A 24,093-nucleotide genomic window follows, 5' to 3' on the forward strand; every position below is an offset into this window, starting at 1 on the left:
GGGGCGGGCTTAGGTACTATAGGCTCCGAAGGGCGGATCTCAGCCAATCCGAGCTGAGTAGGGCAGAGCTGGACTCCGGGAGGGGTTGGTCTCGAGGAAGTGAACGCCGCGGCCGGCGAGTCTGTTAACCTCACCTGAGCCTGCAGCAGTACCTCCGCTTTTCTCCCAGCCTGGCGGACGCTGACTCGAAGGGTGACGGTTGACGTTCGCAAGATTGTCATGGCCTACCCGGGATACGGAGGAGGGGTGAGTCCTGGCCGCTTCGGCGCGGCCTCTGCCTCCGCGGGGTGTGGCGCTCCGGCGAGCGGTGCCAAGGTGCCGGATCCGCCTTCGGTCGGTCCCGGCTAACTTCGCCCGCCTCTGGTACTAGGCGGCGCCGGGACTTCGCGCCGTGCAGGAAGCCGGGGCTGGGGCCGAGCGGGGAGCCGCAGGTGTTCTGGTCCCTGAGGAACCCTTAGATGAGTCCTTGTGGAGCCAAGGGTGTGGAGTGTTTTTAGAAATTTCTTCCCTGGAATGGAGGAACAAAGCATCCTTTTTCTTGTTCCAGTAATCTTTTGTGGTTCGCCCTCCGTCCAATCCTCCTAACCTCCTCCTCCCCAGTTTTGCTAGACATCCTTTTCCTGAATTTTTTGACCACTTCTTTTCTGTTCTCTATGTTGCTTATGAATAAATTAAGGTATGCTAAATGTCTTCTAATGTTTACTATTCTACCAAGGACAGTGTTCTTCTAGACTTTGGGCGGGGATGGGGGAGTGGGGAGGTTGAGAAGATTATACTTTCTTACGTAACTGTTTATCCTGCATCACTTTTGGGAGTTTGGAGTTGTGACTGTAGTATCCATTATGGTAAAAGGAAATAAAACAAAATTTTAAATTTCAATTTACATACATATTTTTATTTTAGGTAAGTGTTATAGTGTGATCAGTATTTTCAAGCATAATGATACATTTTAAGCATAGAAAGCTTATACAGATGAGGAAGAAATAGAATAAAAAATAAGTTCCAAGAATAAAAGGAAAAAGGTAAAATTTCTAAATGTTCCAGAAGAGCATTTTAATTTCTCTTTAAAAAAAAAAAAAAAATGGGTGGGAGCAAGCATCAGATCATTATAGTATGTAGATAGCAACGGATACTTTCCAAGGAGTGATGTAAAACATCATTTGTGAATGTCGAGATTTACAGTGTATTAGGCATTGCATTCTTTACAACTGTTTAAACTTAAGAACGTCATATGTCAACATAAACTGTGGGGAAAGGTATATAACTTTTCAACATTGTTTTAGGGATAGGGAAGCAAATGTTTGAAGAACACTGACATAAGGTACAGCTGGTATCCTGAGGTATGAAGTGGAGTTCTATGCAGCCTGTTGTGACTTATTACACAGTTTATATGTGCAGAATTCTCCAGGGTTACAGATTATATGGTCTAGTTAACCAAAGTAACCCTCACAAAATGGACAAGTAGTTGAAAATTTCTGGGACGAAACTAGGGATCAAAGATAATACTAAAGATTCAAAAATGTGCAAAACTACATGAAAATGACATTGTTGACACTTTTAAGTCCAAGGTTTTCTTCAGTCACATTACCAGGTGATGACAATGATGACCTAATGATCAGTTTTGATTCATTTGAAACTATTGGGAAGACAACTTGAAATATGAATTTATTATAAACTACTTTTCAGGGTTTACTTTGTAGGCTAGGGGTCTGAGTTTCCCTCCATGTGGGCCCTTCCACATGGGTCTTGAGCTTCTTCATGCTGGCCATGTTCTAAGAGAGAAACTAAAGCTGCCTGTCTTCTTAAAGTCTTAAGCCTGGAATGCATGTGGTGCAGTTTCTACCAGATAAAGCTGAAACAGGCCCAGCCCAGATTCAAGGGAGTAGAGAAAGTCTTTGCCTTTGCAGGGGAAAGGTTGCAAAGAATTTGCAGCCATCTTTAATCTGGCCACCACCAGGCTCTGACATTTTTGGATTTTGGAGAAGTTAATATTGCAAGACAGGAAGGAAAGGTAGATAGAAGGTTATTCCTAAGGACAGGTTCTTCATATAATACTGCTTGCTTGACTTTGATTTAGAAAACAAGTATGCTGAACCCTCTAGGCACCCATGGAGATGCCACAGTAGAGGATCTATAGCCAGGTTCCTGGCACCACCTCAACATGAGCTTTTCACTAATAGGCTTATATTTAGTTTGGCCTCTCTTCTTAGAAAAAAGTTTTTTTCAGTTTTCCTTCTGTGAAGCTTAAGGTGTGAGGGTCTCCAGTAAGCCTTAATTTCTTGGATATGCCCCAGGCCTTGATTGCCCTCCACGTCCTTGGAGGCCTTGGAACCAAGGTCTAGGTGTTTGTTATTGCCTCAGAGCAAAAGCTGCTTTGGGAATTTTGCTAATCCTTTTACCTCTGGGTCTAGACTTGTCCCCCAGTATTGGCCTGGAAGTTTCCCCGTATGAGTGAGGAAATTTTACCTTTTTCCTTTAATATTAAAAAATAATATTTTATGAAAATTTTTTTTTTGGTGAAGATTGATCTTATCCTAGTTACCCTTATTAGAAATAGGAAGTTTTTTTTTCTTGAGTCAATATTTGTAATTTATAGAATTTAGATACTTTTAGAAGGCCCATTTCATTTACATTTTCTTTTTTTTTATTTTTAAAATTTATTTTATTTATTTATTTTATTTTTGGCTGTGTTGGGTCTTCATTGCTGCACGCGGGCTTTCTCTAGTTGGGGAGAGCGGGGCTACTCTTCGTTCCGGTGCGCGGGCTTCTCACTGCGGTGGCTTCTCTTGCTGCGGAGCACGGGCTCTAGGCACGCGGGCTTCAGTAGTTGTGGCTCTTGGGTTATAGGTGCGCAGGCTCAGTAGTTGTGACACACGGGCTTAGTTGCTCTGCGGCATTTGGGATCTTCCCGGACCAGGACTCGAACCCATGGCCCCTGCATTGGCAGGCGGATTCTTAACCACTGTGCCACGAGGGAAGCCCCTACATTTTCAAATGTATTGGTAAAGAGGTGTTCATAAGCATTTGTTAATATGTATTTTTTAATTTGAATTCTCTTTGTGGTTATATACACTTCTCTTTTTTATTCCAGAAACTGGCCTGTCCTTTGACAGTCTGTCTCTTTTCAAAGAATAACTTTTAAACAATCACTTTTTTTTTCAAATTCATTATACTGTTTTAATGTTTATTGTTCCCTTTCTTATACTTCATTGCTTCATAATCTAGTTTTTGATCCTTGAGCACATTTCCTGGAGCTCCCATACTTCCTGCATACCTTTTGCCTTTACCATATCCCATGCTGTAGCTTTTCAAACTGCCACTAAAGGCTCCTGCCTTTTGCCTTTTTCCCTCTCTTAGAATTCTTTTCTCTTTTTGCCCATCACTCTCTGTTTATTCTTCAAAGATGCAGATCAAGATTTTTGTTCCAAATGGAATAATGAATAATCTTGATACTTTTTCCTCCTCCAGACTCATTAAAAACAGTGGGTCAAAATATCTCTCTAAGATATAAAAAATGTATACCAAGTTCCAAAGTGAAAAGAAGACAGTAACCAGAGCCATAGCAGGAAACAAACAGTATGTAGTCTCTGGGGCCAGCTTCATATTTGAATCATGGTCTACTTCTTACTAGCCATTTGACCGTAACTAATTCAGGAAACCTCTTGAAGTTTCACATCCTCAACTGAAAAAAGGATAGTACTTTCATATCTCACTGAGTTGTTGGGAAATCAGCTCACATGGTAGGTGGAAAGTAGTTAGAACAGTACCTGCAATATAAAAAGCTCTCAATAAATATTAGCTGAGTATTATTATTGTTGGTATTCTCGTTGTTGTTATTCTTATCAGTTTTGAAGAGGACTATTGTTGGAATTATCACTTTATTGTTCTGTTCATTGATATCTTGCTTTTTTAAAAATAAATATTTTCTAGTGGAAGGGATGTTTCAGCCCTAAGCATCTTCCCATGATTAATTCACATTTTTGTTGTATTGTATTTACCATGTAGTCTATGTATGTGTCTTTAGATATACTACTTCTTAGTTTTACTCTAGGTGAAATTTTCTTGTATTTTTAACTTTTCGCTTCTTGTATTTTTTACTTTTTTAAAGTGTGCCTCATTCTTAGAGGCTAGAGACTTCTTTTTTCTTTAACACTTTAAAACATGTTGGATAACATTTGTTAATGAGCTGAATTAAGTAATGCAGGGCATCTCGCAGTTTGTAGCTAACAGCTTTTGTGATAATTTGGGAGCTTTCAGTAACTCGATTTTTGCTTTTCAATGGACTTCTCATAAGTATTTTCTTTTAAACCAACTTCAGTGGATAATGGGTAGTATTTGTATTAATAACCTTCTCCTTTTTCACTCTTGTAGCTTGGAAATTTTAGCAATCAGATGCAAATGGGACAGCCATTGCCAGGAACAGGGCCAGCTGTGCTCCCTGGTGGATACCCTGCATGCCCAGCTTATCCGGACAGTTATTCCTCAGCTGGAGACCCCATGTGGACATACTTCACTGCTGTTGCTGACCAGGTAAAATCCTAAATATAGAGCACAAATATCAGTTATAAAAAATGATTGCAACTTAAAACAAATGTCAACTCTTTTATTTAGTATGTCATTTTAAAGGTATATGAAACTTGCATTTTAAACTTATCTAGACTAATTTTCTTCTTGAGATCAGAGATGAGGGTAGTCATAATTATCTCATTAAAAAGTCTGGGGTTTCCCTGGTGGCACAGTGGTCGAGAGTCCGCCTGCCGATGCAGGGGACGCGGGTTCGTGCCGCGGAGCGGCTGGGCCCGTGAGCCATGGCCGCTGAGCCTGCGCGTCCGGAGCCTGTGGTCCGCAACGGGAGAGGCCACAACAGTGAGAGCCCCGCGTACCACAAAAAAAAATAAAAAAAAAGTCTGTTAGTTTGATGTCTAACACGTTAGGGGTAACCAGGGTGGTGCGTGGAGACTGAGCCAGATAGGATCTGGGAAAAAGAGATCTGTATGTAAATCTCCTTGAGGAAGCTGGGGCAGAGTATCACAAAGGAGACTTGTAAATTGTGGATGTTTCCCGGGAGAGGCTTGATGGTAAAGCAAATCAGGAAAAGATAAAGGAAACAAGGCAGAATGAAGGGGCAAATACCAGACTAATGAGCAGAGACAGATTCATACTTGGGTCTCAGTCACAGTCCATATCTCTTTTCTTTTATAGTGGTCAAGAATGATTTATTGAGTGCATAGAATTTCATAGAAGTTTGATAACATTTTCCATTCATTATTCAATCAGTTAAATGTTCACTAGGTCCCATATGCCTTTCTAGAAATAGAGGATATGCACAGAGTTATTACATGTGGCAGACACTTTGTTTTGGCTACCCGAATTCCATTCAAAACCTCCTTTTCCCTTTTCACGTGTGGTAGCGGTTGGAAAGCCCTAATACCATCTCAGACACCTTTCTATGAAGGTAACCATGTGCCATAAAACTGGCCATTGAGATATAGGTGTAATTTCTTTGGGATGCTTTCCTTTTCCAGATGAGGAAAGCTTTCCTGGAACTAGTGTTGGCCCTTTCTCCGCCTTCATCCTACCTGCCTGGAAAGGGGACTTGCAGTATGGAGGTGCTGCAGCCATCTTGTGATCTTGAGGCAACAAGCTTGAGATAAAGGCCTATGTATGGGGAATATGGAAACATGGAAAGAGATTGATGGCCTCATTAAGTTGCCACAGAGTCTTATTCTGCTTAGCCCCAGACTTCTTGTATAAAAACAATAAACATTGATTTGTTTACGCCCCTTTTATAACATTTTCTAATTGTTTTGCAGCTAAATGCAATCCTAACTGTTGCATTATGCCACTCTTATCTGCAAGGAACTCTTAAATATTGATAGTATAATACTGGGAATAAGTATGTTATCTATAGCTGACTATATGATAAATCCATTTTATAAAATTACACCTTAAAACGTAAGAACCAGACATATATATTTAGAGACTTTATTTGACTTAAGAACTATTTCATTGTAACAGTTGTCAACAATGATTTGCTATGATTGTACTATTTGATACTTCCCTTAAATTTTTCAGTCTTGTGCTTTTGAAAAATTAAATTGCATAAGGACGTGGCCCTTGTCATATTGTCTCTTACCCAGGAGGCACTAGGATTATATTAGTCATTGAATGGATGCATAAACTATCTCATTTTCAATTTTTAGTCCAAATATTTAGACAGTTCTCTTATATGATGAATTTTGTCTGGCTTTAACGGTTCAAGTGTAGTATCAGATTTATACATTATGATCCTAGAACCTAGTTACCAAACTCACTTCTACAGCTATATTCTTTTTTGATAAGACTCATAATTAAAGATACTCTATGAGAAATGTCCAATTAAAAGTTTCTGCAGTGTCCCTTTTTATAGGAGGATGTTTTCCTAACAGTAATGATTCAATCATCAATTGATTCAGGGAAAGTTTGGTTAGTTCCTTCATAAATACACACAGGCACACACACGTATACACACACAAGTATCTTGATAATACCAACAACTTTAGCTTTAATGTGCACACTGCTTGCATTTTTCCACACAGCAGCTCTGTGAGTTAGGCAAGATGGATGTGCTCTTTTATTATAGATGAGTAAGTAGAGATTAAGATTGATTAGCCTAACAGATAGGACTTAAACTTGAATATCATTTCAAAATCTTGCTGCCTATCAGTTAACCTAACCAAGGGCAATTGATTTTTTGTTAATTATCTATCTAAAGCTCTTAATATTTAATTAGAAAATGCAGTTTTCTACCACTAATGATAGGTAATTTAGTTGAGGGTTTAGATAGTTGATCACAATCCTCAGCTCAAACTGTCTGTAAAGAGATCCAAAATGATCACTTGGATTTTCTCCATATAATTTAGGAAGACACTGCTTGTTAGTTAATTAAGATAACATGTTTTTATAAAATGTATGAAATACAAGTATGAAGTAGTGTACCGGGATAATGCTTTCTAATAGTGATAAATAACTTTTAGCAAAGCTATTCAGGTTATTAGAAAAACTCCAAAATTCTATAAAAACACATGTAAAATAGAATTTCATTTGTTAATTAGGTTTTAGATTTTTAAATTTAATCCATACTTGAATGAGAAATTGTACTAGTTTCAACCTTTTGAATTAGTAAATGAATATGGCTACAAACTGTCAGAAATGACTACAGTTTAGTGAAGAACCAAAGGAATTGTCTTCATTCTACCAAACAGCTAACTTGCTTTGTACTAGATACTGGGCTAGGGTCTGGGGATGAAAGGTAAATGAAACTCAGATACTGACCTAGACGATCTCTGTCTAGTCAGGGAGCTAGACCTGTGGGAAATGATAACGGTACAGGGAGAGGCGTGCTCAAGGTGAGTGAGTGAAGATGATAGCAACACCAAGAACATCCTCCGACCCTTATACTTGTTCTCTTTGCCTAGAACTGCACTGTCCAAATTAAATAGAGTATGAGCCACAAATGCAAGCCACGTGTGTAGTTCTCAAGCCTCCAAGTAGTGCATTTTAAGGAGTAAAAAGAAATAGGTGAAATTAATTTTAATAGAATATTTTATCTAACCCAGTGTATCAAAAAAGATTAACATTTCAACATGTAATCATGTAAAACTTAATAATAAGATATTTTACTCTATGTCGTGGTTACTAAGTCTTGGAAATCTGGCGTGTATTTTACACTAACAGAACATCTCTCTTCAGACTAGGCAGATTTAAGTGCTCGGTGGAACGTAGGGCTAGTGGCTTCTGTTTTGGACGACTCGGGCCTAGAGCACTCTTCCCTCAGATGTCTGCATAGCTCGCTCCTTCACTTTCTTCAAATCTTTCTCAAAATTCACCTTACATATGAGGCTCTGCTTTACCATCTATGATGTAAAATACCATTGGCCTCCTCGCCGTACTCCACAACACTCCTTCTTAGCACCTTTACTCTGCTGTATTTTTTCCCTCAGCACTTACTACCATCAGATGTAATTTCTGCTTTACCGCCTCTCTCCCACCACTAAAATGTAACCTCTATGAAGGCGAGGAATTTGTTTTGGACACGGCTTGGTACTTAGTCCATTTAATGGTGCTTGAACATGTTAGGTTGTTCAATAGATATATGTTAAATGGATGAATTTCTTATTCTTTCTAAATGGAAGATATCTGTTCATTTATTTCTCTGCATTTTCTTAGCATACTTGTTTTAATGATTGCTCTATAAAATTCTTTCATCCTGTATGAATTTGTTCTGAAATGGTTCATTCTTGTGGACTGTCTTTCTGAACATTAGATTTTTCCACATACTTTGGAATATTGGTTCCTTAAACTTACAGTGACTGAAGTTTTTGTTTATTCTCCTCACCGCCCCCTCGCCTTCTGTCCCCTTCCACATTTCCCCATGTCACCCTTCCGTACCTAGTGGTTTTGTGATTTTCCCCACCTAGATTGTGTCCAGAATCAGATTTCACTGAAATATAAAATCCTTTGCCTTGAGTTACGTTGTTCTAATAAATACTTGGGTTTATTTTCCAGAAACAAGTAGACTAAAATACAATAAATAAACCAGTACATACTTTAATGTCTTAAAAATGTAAAACCGTCAGGTAAATCTAACAGGCTTGATAGACCTAAACAGGGTCAATATCAAGAGACAAATGAAGTGAATGATGCAACCACAGGGTCAGATCCTTTGTTTAAAAACTGGATATTTATTCACAGAATTTTTGCGTTAATTTTTTTTTTAATATTGCATTAAAACATTACTGTGACTACTGAGTTTTCTTAAACTTCCTTATATTTAAAGGTTAGTCTCTCACTTGCCTGATAATGTTTATAATACTCCTTAGAAGTAGTTTGTAAAACTTTTGTTTTTTTCTTGGGTTCCTACAAATTACGTGTTTTAAATTTGCCTCCTTAATCCTTTCTCAGAGCTGTTGTTTTGAATTTGTGACAGTGTATGTGATGCTTCCAAGTAAATTACTCTTTATTTTTGTAGAAAATAGGATGAGGTACTGAAACATAATGAGAGTATTCAACCTGTTTCACTTCCATTGTGGTTTCTTGTTTGTGATAAAAAAAATTTTTTTCCCATAAGAAGGTCAAACACGAATATTTGGACAAAAAATCAGAGGGGACTCTAAAATTTTGCTGAGGTTAATGCTGTGGAGGAAGAAGATATTTTCTCTTCCCAGTTAAAGATTCAGTATCCTTTAGAAATAATCACCCCTCAAAATGGGCATAAAAGGAAAGTGTTTGAGACTTCTCTGAATGCATTTTAGCATTTTAGGCATTTTTCTAACTATTTTAAGTAGAGGTATAATGATTCTCACAAGGTATTACTTTGCACTATTATAGGACAGAGTGATTATGCTATTTTTTCAGAAGTAGAGAATATAACTTATATTTGAAATGCATTAATAATTTAATAGAATAAAATTTGATTGTGAAAAAAGTATTCATGTTGTGTGATGTTCTCTAATGTGCCTTTGCCGTCAGTAAATATCTCTAGAATTTTGTAGTTGATAATAGAGTAGTATTTTGAAGATTGCATATTTATTGATCAGCCTAGAGCAGTTAGCATTTTAGTATGCTTTTATACAGCTGATTTTATTAATCAGGTTATAATTATTTTGTAACAGGATGGTGAAGTGGATGCTGAAGAACTTCAGAAATGTTTAACACAGTCTGGAATTAGTGGAACTTTTTCTCGTGAGATCTTTTTTTTCCTCTGTTAAAATTGGACTAGGAAATTCATTTTCTAACTTTTTTGTTTCCATACTTAAAATATTTTAAAAAATTTTTATCACAGATATACATGCACATAGTTCAAAGAGCCAAATAATTCTGCAAAGCTTGTTATGAAAATACTGTTCAGCATGCATTCCTCCCTCCCCGATGTTAACCACTCGCAGAGAAAATCTCTTTAAAATTCTTCAGCTAATGCTTTTGAAATTTGCCTCCATGTCTCAAAATAGCATGCCTTTATCACTATTGATTTTCAGTTTTAATGATCATCAATTATTATGTCCTGCTGTGGGTGATGAGGATGTAATCCTCTCACCTGTGTCCCTGTACTCCACACAGGAGCTCCCCTCAACCATCTGCTGTTAAGTAATTTTCATTAGATCACTAATCAGTATTTGCCTTATTGTTACTATCTAAATGCTCTTCCTGAGTCTTATAATAATATATGATTAATTTTCCTTTTAATGTAACTTTTTGCTTTTTCTGAAATTAATCCTCATCCAGGAGCTTTCTGTTGTGCTTCGTTTTCTGTGCATAGCTGTCATGCTTGCACTCCTTCTGGAGCGGAGCCCTTTCTTCTCTCTCTTGAGTTGGATCTCCCCTTCATTCCATCCCTTGTTGTCATTTTAAATTCCATAAAATATATTGAATTAGCTTTCTAATAAAAGTGCATGGGAGGTAAATTTTTTGAGACTTTCTCTGAAAATGCTTTCATTCTATCCTCAGAATTAAGTGATTGGCCAGGTATAGAACTCCAGATTACAAATCATTTTGACTTAGAATTTTAAAGGTATTGCTCCATTGTTTCCAGAATTTTAAAGGTATTGCTCCATTGTTTCCAGCTTCCATTGTTGCTTTATCTTTTTGTTTCCTGCCTGTATGTTGTTTGTTATTACTGTGTGGAGGCTTGTGAGATCTTCTCTTTGTCCCTAGTCTGAAATGTCACAGTGCTGTGCCTGGTTGTGTGGGGAATGCAGTGGGCACTCCTAATCTGGAAACTCATTTGCTTTAGTTCAGCTCTGTTTTCTCCATTTTCTCTTTCTGGAAAGCATCTTTGGACTGGGTCACTTTTCTTACCTTTTCTCTCCTACCTCTTATTTTCCTCTACTTTTGGGGAAATTTCCTCAACTTTATTTCTCTTCTTTAACTATGGGACGCTTCACAGAACAAACTTGCATGTCATCCTTGTGCAAGGGCCATGCTACTTTCTGTATTGTTCCAATTTTAGTATATGTGCTGCTGAAGCGAGAAGTCAACTTTATTTTCGAAACCTTCCATTGAGCCTTTCATTTCTCCTATCATGTTTTTAAAATCCAAGAGCCTTTGTTCTTTTTTCATGAATGCGATATCTTTCCTTATCTCTCTGAGGTTTTTTTTTTTTAAGTTTTTTTCTTCCTACATAACCTACTTCCTCCAGTTTTTTTTTCCAGCTTGTTTGTTTGGCTGTCTTCCATGTTAGGTGCTTTTCTCAGGTGTCTGATGATCCTAGCTTGCTCATATTTAACTAAAATGCCAGTTAGAATCCCAGAGAGCCAGGCTGGGTGTTGACTGTAGACTTCAGAGTCTGGTGGTTTGGCTGGGCAGTGTGTCCTCCAACACTGGGTATCAGGATCTTTCGGGATTTTCTTTGGGGCTGGTTGTCCAGTTGATCTTCTGTCTGGAGCGGAGGAAGGAGGACTCAGCAGGGTTCTCAGTCTTTTGTAAATTGTCATTGAATTTCCTTGTTTTAGTAGATAGCCCTGTCCTCAGCTGTGCCTGGTTTCCTGCAGTGCACAGTCCTCTCCAGAGAATAAAACCCCAGATGTCCACTGGCGTGGGAGTAGACAGAGTAGCCATCCATGTAGCTGAAGCAAGGAGGGGATTTGGGACTCTAAAGGCTCCTTAAATAGACATTCAATCAGTCCTTCAGGTTTTGTCTCTACATTCACACCCATTTTCAGAAGTACTGCCAGTTCTTAAACATTTGGAGTCTCCTCCAGGATAACCAGGCTGCTTCTCTGGTTGTCGTATTGCAAGTTCAGGAAGCCACTTTCTCAGATCTAGGTTGTCAACTTAGGTCCACCTACTTTTCCAACTTGCAAAATGTTATTCCTTTGTTTCCTCTCTCATTCTTTTTTTCTCTAAAGGATTACAACTTTTAGAAATTCAGTTTAATTCTGTGCATTCTAATGGGGTGTGGGGAGAGAGAGAAAATCTGTCAACTTTCCTAAAAATTCTCTCCCTCCATTCTTTGTCAGAGATATTTAATCTTACATATACTTGGTCCTATTTTGAGATTGATTGAAGGTCTGCTTATTTGATGACTCAATTTTTGTCATTTATTATCATCTATTCAGATTCTCCCACTTAATGAATGTGTGCCATGTTAACTTTAAGGCAAAACAGATGTCATTTACTTGACAAAATGATGGAATGCCATTCCAGAGATTTCTCCCCCTCCTTGCCTGAGTAGTTTTTGTATGAAGGAGCACTGGGCTCCGATCCTGACTCTTCCACCTGTTAGCTAGTGAACGTGGGAGACTTTATCTTTCTGGGCCCCAGTTGCTTTATTTGTAAAATTGGGGCTAGGATAGGTTTGGCATGTTTATGTGAAATCACAAAACACACACTACCTGGCTCATAGTAAATGCTCTTCACTGTCAGTTGAATTGTCAGTCTGAAAATACTGTAACCACCTATTCTAACATTGACACTATATGAAACATTTAAAGGAAGCTCTTTTAACTTTTGGATTGTTTTATAATTTTCTTTAATGGGTCTAAAATTTAGCTGAAATAGTTTTTTTCTTTATAAAAATTTCAAAATATTTTATCAAATAGCATAAAGTAAAATAATTTTAAGCATTTTTACTTATGTATTCATTCATTTATTTTAACAAGCTACTAGTAAGAACTTTGTAAACTTGACTGTACTGACATATCTCCTTTATCAGGACTATGTGTAATTAGTCTTGAGATAAATCAGCATGCTAGTTGAATGTAATTGTGATAAGGTTTAGACAAATTAAATTCTGCCTAGTGAGTCCTCAGTTATAGTTCTTTAAATATGAAAGTGTTAATATTTCTAATAACCCCTGATTTTAAGATAGCAAACTATCTTGTTATCTTTATTTCTTCTTCCTTTCCTTTCCCCTCCCCCGAGAAAAAACAGTTGCTTTCAGTTCTGAAGCTCATCTTTTTCTTACTTGGTTGATTGCAGTAAACTACCAGATGATTTACCTACATCCAGATCCATCTTACTTTACTCTCTAGTATGTTCTTTGTCAACTACTGTTTCTGAAATGGAAATTTTAGAATTGCCCCTCTGTTCCTTAAAATCCTTTAGTAACTTCCATTGGTCTAAAACTTTAGGGTGGCATTCAAGACTTTCGTGACCTGGTCCTCATCTGGCTTTCTGAAGTCATTACTTGCCTCTCCTTCCCATATACCCCAAGCTTTAACCAAATCTCTAACACTTTCAAGTTTTGTGATCTCAGTGTATGACAACTTCTACTTAAACCTGACTTGGCATTTGTGTTAGGAAGACTGAAGCCCTCCTTTTCACTTGTTTAATTTTCAGTATTTTATAATTGCTTATTTAATTACCCAAATCCTCTTACTAGATGTGAGTAGTATGAAGGTAGTAATTTTTATTTTAGTCTCTTTTTTTTTCTTTTACTATGCATGCCTAACATTCAAAGTTTGTTCATTGGGTGATTGTGTATGTTTGGCAATTTGTAAATGTTTTGTTTTGAAAACAGAAATTGTTGTAATTTTATATAAATAAAATCGAGCAGAATTTAATTCAAATAATAAATATGTTTTATAGCCTTCAGTTTGGAAACCTGCAGAATTATGATTGCCATGTTGGATGTATCCTTGACTAAAAATAGAAAATATTGGAATATAGAATAATAAGGCAATTGTTAGATATACATGATCATAGTAAACTAGAGAGTTTAACAATACTTTGTAATATCCTGTTTGAATTCCATTCTTTTCCATTTTTACACAGAAATCTATTTATATGCTAAATTTGGCTAACTCTTGCAGAAGTGAACTTACAATTTTTTAGTCAATTATTTGGAGTTTTGGGTCCGGGTAGATTCTTTGGTATCAAAACTTATTTTTGTTAATATGACTATCAGAGAGATTACACAGGAAAAATGGGATTTAATGAATTCAAAGAACTTTGGGCAGCTCTTAATGCCTGGAAGCAAAATTTCATAACTGTTGATAAAGACGGAAGTGGCACAGTAGAGCGTCATGAATTGAATCAAGCCATTGCTGCTATGGGTAAGAATATTAAATTCTTTAGAATCGATCCAGGTCATCTTTGTTCAGATGAATATTAATTGTTTAAATTTGCTAAGTAATAAAAGGGTATATTAGGGCTTCCCTGGTGGCACAGTGGTTGAGAGTCCACCTGCCGATGGAGGGGACACGGGTTCGTGCCCCGGTCCGGGAAGATCCCACATGCCGCAGAACGGCTGGGCCGGTGAGCCATGGCCGGTGAGCCATGGCCGCTGAGCCTGCGCGTCCGGAGCCTGTTGTGCTCCACAATGGGAGAGGCCACAACAGTGATTGGCCCGCGTACCGCAAAAAAAAAAAAAAAAAAAAAAAAAAAAAAAAAAAGGGTATATTATTTCACCAGCTGTTGTCCAATTTGATTTCAAGGTTATAGATACATTCTGATTAAAGACCTTTAACAAAACCATTTTATTTCTGAGTTTTCCAAAGATGATCTTTCATAACTCTGGTTGATAAAACAATTTCTGAATTTCCTATGTTGAGTATACTTAAATTTATTCTAATTGTTTGTACTCACTTACCATTTATATTGTATTCTTTTGTAACTTGGTAAGATCTCTAATTTGACAGCAAAGCCTTATCAATTACAGGTCTCTATACGTAGTCTAGCTTTCTAGCAGTAAAAACTGTTTTTTTTTTGTTTTTCTTCTTTTTTTTATGTAGTATAGCACACACAGTAGACACTGAAAAACCTCAAAATGGGAAGTCTACATTTTAGAATATCTTAAAAGATTGTAAATTTATTTTTAGCATATCTCTGATAAGCTAAGGTTCTCAGGCTATTTTCTTTCAAAAAGTGATAATATAAATGGTGTTTAACTTGTTTACAGTTAATGCAATTTTAAGTAGTTTTCTTAATTGTATTTACTTTTGTGATTTTATTTACACTCATTTTTAAACAAAATTCTTTTGTAACAGAACTAACTTTTTGAAAGATTTTAACTTTCAGAAATCTGAACTAAGTGCAAATTATCTCAAATTCCAATTTAAAGTCAAAGCCATGATTAGTTTCGTTGTATAAATAGATGTTTTAATAGATGGTCATTTTAGGGACAGTCCTGGCCATATAAACATGTATAGTTCAATTATAGAGTCTTAATTCCTAATGAATTAAACTTGGTTCTTAATTCAGCAGTGTTGGAAAATTAATATAACCAATTACAAAAAAGAAAACCACCGAAGAGTTCACATAGGCAGTTGAGTGTAACAAAGAGGTATTCTGTATTTTTCAAATTTAAGGTCTTCAGATATATTTTAAGATATTCAAATTATTTTTGCTGAGAATGCTATGGAAAATCTTATGAATTTTATCAGTCCCACATCCAGATCATAATTCTCTAATAGAAAGCTCAGGGCTTATTTGCATATAATTACATTAGTTTGCATATATGACTTCTATTAATTTATACCTTTCCTTTCATTTACTTTTAGCAAGTTTCCTGGATTGTATTTCATTATAGCTATGCATAGAATTATCTTCTGTTGTATTTGTTTTTATTATTTTTCCCTTTGACTGGATTAATGTCTTTTGTCTAAATCTACTAATCCATTAATATATAAAGACAATAATTCTAGGCCAGCATTCTTCACAGTAAAGTGTACACATCTCATTAAATATATAAGACCATCTATAGGGGTGCAACAAGTGGAATATATTAATTTATATTTTTAATTTTATTCCATTCTTTTTAAATTTTAGTTTTATATATACTTTAAAATGTAAATTATCAAATAGTAATTCATGTATAGAATTTAAAACTAAATGAATACACATATAATGGGAGTGAATGATCCAAAACTTTTTACTCATAGAAGTACACATTCAAAAACTTTTGGAGTCCACTGGGCTAGACAATAAAGAACCAAGGAAATAGTAGGAAGACTGTGGTTAAGATGAAAATCTGTGAAGAAACAGAATAAGGGTTATAGGACAAAATGGAATAACATTTTCCTATTTCTTCCCCCTCTGAGTAACCATGTTGATTCTCAAATTTTCTTTGACTATAAAAGACACTTGTAAGCAATATAGTCAATGGGAAATATAGGTTTGAATGATGGCAAAGATCACTAATAACCTTTGCTTTGATATTCTTTTTTTTAAATAGATTTATTTTATTTATTTATTTATTTATTTATTTATGGCTGTGTTGGGTCTTTGTTGCTGTGCGCGGGCTTTCTCTAGTTGCAGTGAGCGGGGGCTGCTCTTCATTGCGGTGCGCGAGCTTCTCATTGTGGTGGCTTCCCTTGTTGTGGAGCACGGGCTCTAGGCACGTGGGCTTCAGTAGTTGTGGCTCACGGGCTGTAGAGCGCAGGCTCAGTAGTTGTGGGCTTAGTTGCTCCATGGCACGTGAGATCTTCTTGGACCAGGGCTCGAATCTGTGTCCCCTGCATTGGCACGCAGATTCTTAACCACTGCGCCACCAGGGAAGCCCTCAATTTCATTCCCTTTTATGGCTGAGTAATATTCCATTGTATATATGTACCACATTTTCTGTATCCATTCATCTGTTGATGGACATTTAGGCTGCTTACATGACATGGCTATCGTAAATAGTGCTGCAGTGAACACTGGGGTATCATTCCTTTTTATGTCTGAGTAATATTCCATTGTATATATGTACCACATTTTCTGTATCCAGTCATCTGTCATTGGACGTTTAGGTTGTTTACATGTCCTGACTATTGTAAATAGTGCTGCAATGCATATTGGGGTACATGTGTCCTTTGAGTTATGGTTTCCTCAGGGTATAGTAGTGGGATTGCTGGGTCATATGGTAATTCTATTTTTAGTTTTTTAACGAATCTCCATACTGTTCTCCATAGTGGCTTTATCAATTTACATTACCACCAACAGTGCAAGAGGGTTTCCTTTTCACCACACCCTCTCCAGCATTTAAAAACAGAAATATAGTTCAATGGTACAGGATAGAAAGCCCAGAGATAAACCCACACACATATGGTTACCTAATTTATGACAAAGGAGGCAAGAACATACAATGGAGAAAAGACAGCCTCTTTAATAAGTGGTGCTGGGAAAACTGGACAGCTACCTCCAGTCCTCCCAGAAACACCCAGAGCTCTGATATTCTTTAAAGAACTATAAAATTACAGGGTTGAAATATTGATGCATTAAAAAAACCTGTGACATACACTAGACCTTGTTTAAAAATCAAAATATATTTTAAAAACACAAAAAGATAATTATTTTCTTTTTCCTAGCTTTCACTTTTTTATAAAGCTAGAATTGTGAGAATTATGTACCACTTCACTATTAGTGATGAAACCTTTGTCTGATCATTTTCAATTGGAATGTGTTTTGTTTCTAATGTATATTTTTATGTAATGAATTTTGAATGTTAATTTGTTTTATGACTTCATTAACAAGAATGCATTGTTTGTTGTGTCCTTTTGATGTTTAGTTTTGCAAGTTTTAATCCAGCAATCCCTTTTTCTAGGTTATAGGTTGAGTCCTCAAACATTAACTGCTATCGTTAAACGTTATAGCAAGAATGGCAGAATTTTCTTTGATGATTATGTTGCTTGCTGTGTGAAGCTTCGAGCATTGACAGGTATGGACCATTTATGGGTACAGTATCATGTAGCTTTTTTCTTGAATGGTGTCCCTCACTTTCTTCAGCAGAAAAGACAGCCTCTTTAATAAGTGGTGCTGGGAAAACTGGACAGCTACCTCCAGTCCTCCCAGAAACACCCAGAGCTCTGATATTCTTTAAAGAACTATAAAATTACAGGGTTGAAATATTGATGCATTAAAAAAACCTGTGACATACACTAGACCTTGTTTAAAAATCAAAATATATTTTAAAAACACAAAAAGATAATTATTTTCTTTTTCCTAGCTTTCACTTTTTTATAAAGCTAGAATTGTGAGAATTATGTACCACTTCACTATTAGTGATGAAACCTTTGTCTGATCATTTTCAATTGGAATGTGTTTTGTTTCTAATGTATATTTTTATGTAATGAATTTTGAATGTTAATTTGTTTTATGACTTCATTAACAAGAATGCATTGTTTGTTGTGTCCTTTTGATGTTTAGTTTTGCAAGTTTTAATCCAGCAATCCCTTTTTCTAGGTTATAGGTTGAGTCCTCAAACATTAACTGCTATCGTTAAACGTTATAGCAAGAATGGCAGAATTTTCTTTGATGATTATGTTGCTTGCTGTGTGAAGCTTCGAGCATTGACAGGTATGGACCATTTATGGGTACAGTATCATGTAGCTTTTTTCTTGAATGGTGTCCCTCACTTTCTTCAGCAAGTTGATGGTATTATGTGTTTTCCCCCTTTATTCACTATTAAATCTAATCAGAGTTTTAAGGCTTTAAAAATTTAGGAAATAAATAGTGAAAAATTGTTATAGCTCAGTTTTGGAAAGTTTTCTTCATATCTCAGTTGCCTGGGACATAAAATCACTTAAGATTTACTTGAGTATAAAATTATTCATTTTTCAGTACCTGGGGACACCAAGTATTTAAAACTATAGATTTTAAATTATAACAGAAAAAGTAATTTTTTTGCTTAAAGATTTCTTTAGGAGAAGAGACCACTTGCAACAAGGGGTTGTGAGTTTCATATATGATGATGTAAGTATCCTGTATTACACTTTTGATATTTATACTGTATTCTGTATATGTTTACAGTTGTCAGAAAATTTAAGTGATCTCTGGTTTCAGTACTGGAAATAATATATTTTAGAGACCATATTCTTTATGTTTTTCAGCTTAATGCAAATGTAAGATCAATCGTGGTAGAAATACCAATTTGACTTTATAGTAAACATAAAAATACTTTTAAATTTTATGACAGACTTTTGGCAGTTTATGTTCCAAATCATTTTTAAGGGCAAAACTACCATTGCTTTTATAAAGAGTAATTTACTTGTGATGGTCTTTCTTCTAAGAGAGGTAGGAAATTTTCATCTATGATAGGTAATGGAACTGTTCATTTCTCATTTCAGATGGTTGCTATTAACCTGATTCCAAGTTTGTTTTGTTTTTAACTGAAGGAGAGGTTATATTTCACATGTTCTTCAGTGTTTCAAGGTTTTGTTTTATTTTTGTTATGTAGGAATTATAGGGTCAACTTTACCCTACTAGTATAATACTGGTTTGAGTTACAAGCCTTAGAAACTCAAAATTTCTCCTCTTGTGAAAATGCTTCTGTGGAATATAATTAATCAAAACCAAAAACCATTTTGTTGGTACCAGCTGGTGATTTTGCTTATGTATTAGTTTTTGCAGGGCACTATGGCAATTTGAAAGTCTAGAATTTGAAGGCTGAAGAAATACTGTGAATTTCTGTGCTTGGAAGAAATGAACTGAACTACTTTGAATTAAAGCTTTTGGGGCTTTTCCATGTTCCTGTCTGTTAAACTCTTCTCTTTCTATGTGTTTTTACTTTAGCTCACCATGCAAAGCAGTAAAAGAGATGTTTTTGTATTTGTAATATTTATATAAATATATAGAAATTTATAACTTTAGAGATATCTGCATAATAAATATTGGTATATGATTAAGTGATATAAATACCTCTTAGTTTTAATTTTCTTTCTTACTTACAAGATAGATTATATAAGAAGCTAAATGATGAAAGCCTAGATAAAACTAATTTATACTTACCTGAAGGTTACAAATTATACTTGGAAATTTTGTTTGTAGTTGTTGGTATTTGAGGGTGAGCCAGAAGGGGAAGCCTAGATTTTGCGCCATCTTTGTAATAGGGTTTGTTCTTTGATCACATAATCAGAGAACAGAAACTCATGAGTCTTTGCCTGTGAAGAAGAAAGTTGTAGTTCCTAAAATTTTATCTTAAATCACCTTAGGTGAACCATAAATTAAACTATGGTGAAATAAAACTACAGGAGGCATTGTTTTTCCTTTTTTAAGTTTTTGCAGTATATATTTTTCTTCAATATGTTTTATTGTCTTCTGTGGAAAAAAATTCTTAATAAACATAACTTTTTTCTCTGCACTTTATAGGTAACCTAAAATGGCATCTTTTTCTAAATCTAGATTTTCTGGAAATGACGTATTTTTAATGCAATGTCAATATTTAAAATTGTCCTTTTAAACTAAATTGTTTATACATAATGCTGTTAACTGTTTAGAAAGTTTAAAAAACTCCAGTAATCTACCACTTTGTTTAAATGTTCAGAAATTATAAGTTTGACTTTCTTGACAACATTAGCCAGTGATTTTGGCATTAGTAAACCAGTAAGTCTTTACCACTAAGTGTAATGTGGGTCCTAAGCATGGTAGGCATCATGGAAGCATTTTTGAGTGGTGTTACTACAAAAATTGCAAAGTGGAGTCACCAGGTCCTTAGCATTTAAGATTCCTGGTATAAGCTGCTGAAGTTAATCTGGTCCCTTTCTGGGCAAACACCCCGAAGTCTTTCTTAATGAAGTTTTAATAAGCCACATATTTTTTTCTTACACTTTAACTGAATATCTTCCAGCTTAAAGGTGCAAATGGCATAATTTTAATATGGCTCGTGACCAAATTAATATATAGTTTTTCATTAAAAAATTTTTCATTAAAAATGGAGGATGAATGGTAGTATCTTGAAAAAAAACCTTTTATAAACTTTCACTTTAAAAAAATCCTAGGGCTTCCCTGGTGGCGCAGTGGTTGAGAGTCGGCCTGCCGATCCAGGGGACACGGGTTCGTGCCCCAGTCCGGGAAGATCCCACATGCCGCGGAGCGGCTGTGCCCGTGAGCCATTGCCACTGAGCCTGTGCGTCCGGAGCCTGTGCTCCGTAACGGGGAGAGGCCACAACAGTGAGAGGCCCGCGTACTGCAAAAAAAAAAAAAATTAAAATTAAAATTAAAAAAATAAAAAAATCCTAGAAAGGAAGTAATGTATATTCATGTTGATATTGATAATTTTATATAATTAGCTGTCAAATTCATTTGGTCAGCTTTATAAAAATGTGTGAATAAATAATCCAGGTAATTTTGTCCTCTGGCTGTTAATTTTTTTTTTCATGAACATATATTTGATAATGTGAGAGCATGTTAACTGAGTCATAAAAGATATAGAATTCTAATTAGAAGTGTTGTAGGAAAAAGCTAATGTAAACACACTGTATATCATTCATGTTGAATAAGGGTGATACTATGACTCAGTAGCATGGAGTCTTAACATCCAGTTTATACAGGTGGTTGTTACTGTCCTATTCTGAGGTCAATTATAATTTTCCTTATTTGGATGCTCATAGTTGAGGTAAAACTTTTAAAATGGCTTGACATGACTCATATAAGTTTTGCCAAATGACACTTTGTGTTAGAAATTCTTCACACAATTCTCTAAGTCATCCTTTTCCAAAGGTGTTCCTATGACTTTTGGTCATAGGAAGTCTGTGAAGAAGGAGTTTCCATGACCAAACGTATTTGGGAAAGTCTCACCTTCCTCAGGGAGCTTAATAAAGCCTAAGGTACAGAAAATCTCATTTAATTTTATTTGACCCAGTTTTTTCTGAACTTTTTTTTTTTTTTTTTTACCATAGAACCCTTCCTCTTAGCAAAACTAATGTTCCATGCCAATCCAACCCAGTTGTCAGACAGTTCTTTTGCACTTTACATTAGATAGATAATTACATAAACATTAGCCATAGAGAATATATTACTAGGATTTTTTTTACTGAAATGCAATTCACATTTTTGATGCTTTAAAATAATTAAACAGACATCCATTACTAAGGTAAAAATTAAATAGTTTTACAGGGAGTATGACTGGAATATGAATATAGTTTGGTAGTTTGTACTGGTTAACTCATGCCCCAGTTTTCTTACGATGATGTAAATTATTGAATAATGTACACTCTTAATGTCTAAGTGCTTTTATTTATCCAATAAACATGTTTCCATGTCATTTTGAGAATTTTTTTTAATAAACATTCAAATAGCTTGCTGTAAAGTTTTGCATCATACAAAATCTGTTACATATATATTATGAGATGCTTCAGTTCAAATAACAGTGCAGTAATTCACCTATGCCTAAAAGACTGCCAAATGATTAAATGTCAGGTATTACACTTCTATTTCTAGTGGCAGTTTACACATTTTAAATTACATCAAGGGGAGATTAATACTATTGGAATCTTAATTTGGTCCACTTTAAATGTTATTTCAAGGACTGTGCTCATTTGATCTATCAAGCATGAATTCAGAAACAAAAAGTAATAAAAAAAAATGTCAAGTGATATGTTTATTTCCAGAAAAGTCATTTACCCTGGAAGAAAGTAAAATTTATCAATGTAGTTAAAATCTGTGTAATTAAGAACATAAAAAAATTAATTTGTGATTTCTTTAAATAAAATTTACAAATCAAGTTCACCTGTTATGGCATTACTAAACTGGACAAACAAAATAAATACTATTTGTCAGAAATGTGCTTTTCTTTGTCCTTTTATGTTTGACAGACTCATAAATGATATGTTTTCTTTGTAGCAGTTTTCTGGGAAATTAATAGGAATAAATTTGTCAAAATCTGGTAAATTAAATCTAGCGAGTAAAATTCAATACATTTTTCAGGTTAGCATATTTTTCTTTTAAACTTTAAAATGCAACCATGGGTGTTTGATTACTTTGAAACTTGTATTAAAAGATCACATTTTTGTTGGTGTTAATCAAATCATTTTCATAGCAAATTAAGCATTTTGAAATAAATGTACAATGCTAAGTTATCATCTAAGAGTATATCTTGACTTCATAATAATATTAGATGATACAAAGAAAAAATAAATATTTAGAACTTCTGTTATAGTGATGAATGAATGCAGGCAGGATTTTAAATGACTACTGTTCAGATAATTTGTAGTCTAGAATAAGATCATAACATCACATATGTCCATACTGAATTCAAATTGTCCTGTAACTTAGAATTCTGAGCACAAAACCACTTGCCAGAAAACTGGGAAAGTTATGAAAAATTTCTCTGTCTCACTATTAGCTCATTATTTGAATGCTGGGAAACCTGTGTTTTTGTTTCTTGCCATGTCTTTTTCTATTTATTTTAAAAAACATATAGTAAAGAGCCTAATATTACTTAACATTCCTTTTACCCATGTAGCTTGGTAAGATGCAGTTTTGTGTATTACATTTTGAGCGTTCAAAACTCAGATGTGCTTCTATATCTGAATATATAGTAAGTAGACCTTGGTGGCACTTCTACGCCACTATGATGTGCCACAGAGTTAGGGAATGAGTAGGCTCCTTGCCTATGTGCTACTTACGTTTTTAGGTGTGCCCCTTCTGCAACATCAGAGATGGTGGCAATTTGGAAATCTTACAGGGAGTGAGAAGAATTGGTCTAGGTCATTTAATAGCTATATTCAGAGACAAGTATGCCAGAAGTTAATACCCCTTCTGATACTGTGTGTGTGGGGGGGTGCAACCTTTTCCCATAAGCATAAACATATGAATATGTACTTTACAGATATACACATATAGTCATTTGCATTTTAGTTGACTGTATTTAATCACGTTTTATCTTGTTATGATTACTGAAATTGCAAAGGATAACCTGAACATTGCTAGTATGGATGTTCTAGAAACATACTAATTAAAGATCCATATTCTTTTGAAAATAATAGGCCATTTAAAAATGATTTTCGGATTAACAACTTGTGGATACATATTTAATTGCCCAAAGCTATCTAAATGCATTACCCCCAATTTATCTTAAGGCAAGAGACTAAGTTTTTAAATATTTTGCTTTTTCATACTTTGATTCTTATTTTCTAATCAGCTTCACTTGTAAATATCAATGCAGTGCTTTCTGCTACTCTGATTTCATTTTTTATTTATCAAGTAGGGAATGTTCTCTTGGTGTTTTAAACGTTAAAAGTGCATGGTAGGTATTCTCAACCTTGAACAGACTAAACAGCCCTTAGCTTAGAACATGCCATATTACGATTAACCAATTTTATTTAAAAGTTTTCTTTGAAGATAGTTTGATGTTTTAAAAAATAATAGATAAATGATTCCAGAGGAAGAATTAAGAATGTATGAAACTTAGGCAAA

General features: G+C 35.3%; 1 protein-coding gene and 1 non-coding gene across 2 annotated transcripts; one reads left to right on the forward strand and one right to left on the reverse strand.

Annotated features, from left to right (window-relative positions):
• Positions 1 to 90: 90 nt before the first annotated feature.
• Positions 91 to 22,280, forward strand: GCA (grancalcin). The gene is made up of 8 exons (XM_007117275.4): positions 91 to 246; positions 4,372 to 4,530; positions 9,654 to 9,723; positions 13,567 to 13,610; positions 13,886 to 14,033; positions 17,504 to 17,617; positions 18,593 to 18,651; positions 19,300 to 22,280. Exons 1-8 carry the CDS (start codon positions 220 to 222, stop codon positions 19,324 to 19,326), a joined length of 648 nt encoding a protein of 215 aa, XP_007117337.2. The 5' UTR covers positions 91 to 219; the 3' UTR covers positions 19,327 to 22,280.
• Positions 10,903 to 11,007, reverse strand: LOC112064586 (U6 spliceosomal RNA). The gene has a single exon (XR_002891549.1). It is a non-coding gene; the product is annotated as a U6 spliceosomal RNA (small nuclear RNA).
• Positions 22,281 to 24,093: the final 1,813 nt, after the last annotated feature.

This window comes from Physeter macrocephalus, chromosome 2, assembly GCF_002837175.3.
Source record: "Physeter macrocephalus isolate SW-GA chromosome 2, ASM283717v5, whole genome shotgun sequence".
Lineage (NCBI taxonomy): Eukaryota > Metazoa > Chordata > Mammalia > Artiodactyla > Physeteridae > Physeter > Physeter macrocephalus.